The following is a 1,809-nucleotide window of genomic DNA, read 5'->3' on the forward strand; positions in this document are numbered from 1 at the left end:
TTTTTAGTGATGATTATTTATTTATTATAGCCTTAATCCATTACACAAGCCATATTAAAATACTAATGATTAATCTTTTATTTTAAATTAATATAAATATATACAGATAATATAGAATATAAATAAGCTTTAGAATTAATGGATAACGCTTTAAACATGACTACATTTGAGTTTAGATTTTTGAGTCTCTTTATACCTATATATATATATATATATATTATCAACTATAAACTAACTTCACTTGCACTATGGCAAGATGTTTTCTTTTAGTTGTCCTCTTTCACTGACAGCTCTTTCCACCTTGCTGTGTAAATGTATTTAAATTAATATTTCTCAATATTTTAATCTATGGCAGTGAATTGCGAGAAGTGACTCACAGTTAAAAGGCATGTACTTCCTAACGCTCGCTAGTCAGCCAATCAGTTAGCTCTACAGTAATAGCGTCACGTTACGTATTTAATATTCATAAGCCAAGCCTTCTTCATAGTAGGACCAATGGACTCGTCGGAGAGGGAGCGATGATGTAATTTGTGAAAATTTAGCCCACTCCCCCTAGACACTAGAGAGAGGCGCTGATTTGGCTTTCACATAATTTTCTGCAGAAGTTTTGTGAAGTGAGCGAGACGCAAGCTAAGAAAAACTGTCACACAGCCTCCGAGGACTAACTTTTCCGCATTTTGAGAGTGAAGATTGGACGTGCATCAACGGGACAGGCTTATAAATCGAGCCCATCATCCTGGACGGGCTGAAAAGTTTCAAGCGAGCGAAATGAACCGGAGCTTTAATAATAAATCGCAATCTTTGCGTAGCTTGAACATGAACGCAGTGGAAGTGAAAAGCAAGGTGAGTTGTGTGAAATGCATGCTTGAAAATATTTTACGAGAATAGTTTTGCTGCATAGTTACACGATGCTGTATATTTTTATGAGAAAAGTAGGAATGGCTAACTTTGGTTAGCCCATGTAAAATCATATTATGCCACATAAGATCTAGTCTGATCTTTGCATAGTTTACTCAATTTCGAGCATTTAAAAATGTTTTTTGATTTTACTTTTTATCGTTTGTTTTACTTCTGAGAATTGCGTTTGGTTTCATCAGCGTTTTTTGCTTAACTTTAACGTTAGTCGTCTCCAGTAAAATGAGTTACAGCACAACTGTTTTGGCGCTTGAACTGTCACCTTAATGGATAGTGTTTATAATTTTCATGACTTCAGATCTCCAAAAGAATAAAAAGTTGCACATTGTCGAGCACGAGTCCTCTCTCAGTACTGTGTTGGTGTAGTCTGCTGCAGCATGTGGCTCTCAGATGGGAGATCTCTGCTCTCCTCACACTCTGCTCTCTGAAGTTTGGGGTTTGTAATAATCTTCACATCAGGTCAGGTTAAATACTGTCCTCATTTCCAGCTGTCCGAAAATAGTATCCACACAACACACGGACATGTTTACACATTTGACAAGAGCAAACATGAGAGCTGATTCATTGGGATGGGCTCTATTATTTGTGTCAGTTGGACCAAGTTAAACTTTTTTTTCTTGTATTACTCACCCAAAGTACATCCTTTCACCAGCAGTTAACATGGATACTTTATTAATAAAATAGGGAAATGGGATTAGAATATCTATCTATCTGTCTGTCTGTCTCTCTGTCTCTGTATCTATCTATCTATCTATCTATCTATCTATCTATCATTTGAATATTCCTATCTATCTATCTATCTATCATTTCTTATCTATATCATTTCTTATCTGTCTATCTATCTATCTATCTATCATTTCTTATCTATCTATCTATCTATCTATCTATAATATT

General features: G+C 35.2%; 1 protein-coding gene across 1 annotated transcript in view; it reads left to right on the top strand.

Moving 5' to 3' along the window:
• Window positions 1-510: 510 nt before the first annotated feature.
• Window positions 511-1,809, top strand: part of pard6gb (par-6 family cell polarity regulator gamma b) — a 58,730-nt gene continuing 57,431 nt past the window's right edge. Inside the window, exon 1 of the mRNA XM_016466251.1 lies at window positions 511-843. Within this exon, the coding sequence (XP_016321737.1) occupies window positions 769-843 (75 nt within the window). The 5' untranslated portion in view covers window positions 511-768. The remainder of the gene's footprint in view (window positions 844-1,809) is intronic.

This window comes from Sinocyclocheilus anshuiensis, unplaced genomic scaffold (genome assembly GCF_001515605.1).
Source record: "Sinocyclocheilus anshuiensis isolate Anshui unplaced genomic scaffold, SAMN03320099.WGS_v1.1 scaffold132, whole genome shotgun sequence".
In the NCBI taxonomy this organism is placed as follows: domain Eukaryota; kingdom Metazoa; phylum Chordata; class Actinopteri; order Cypriniformes; family Cyprinidae; genus Sinocyclocheilus; species Sinocyclocheilus anshuiensis.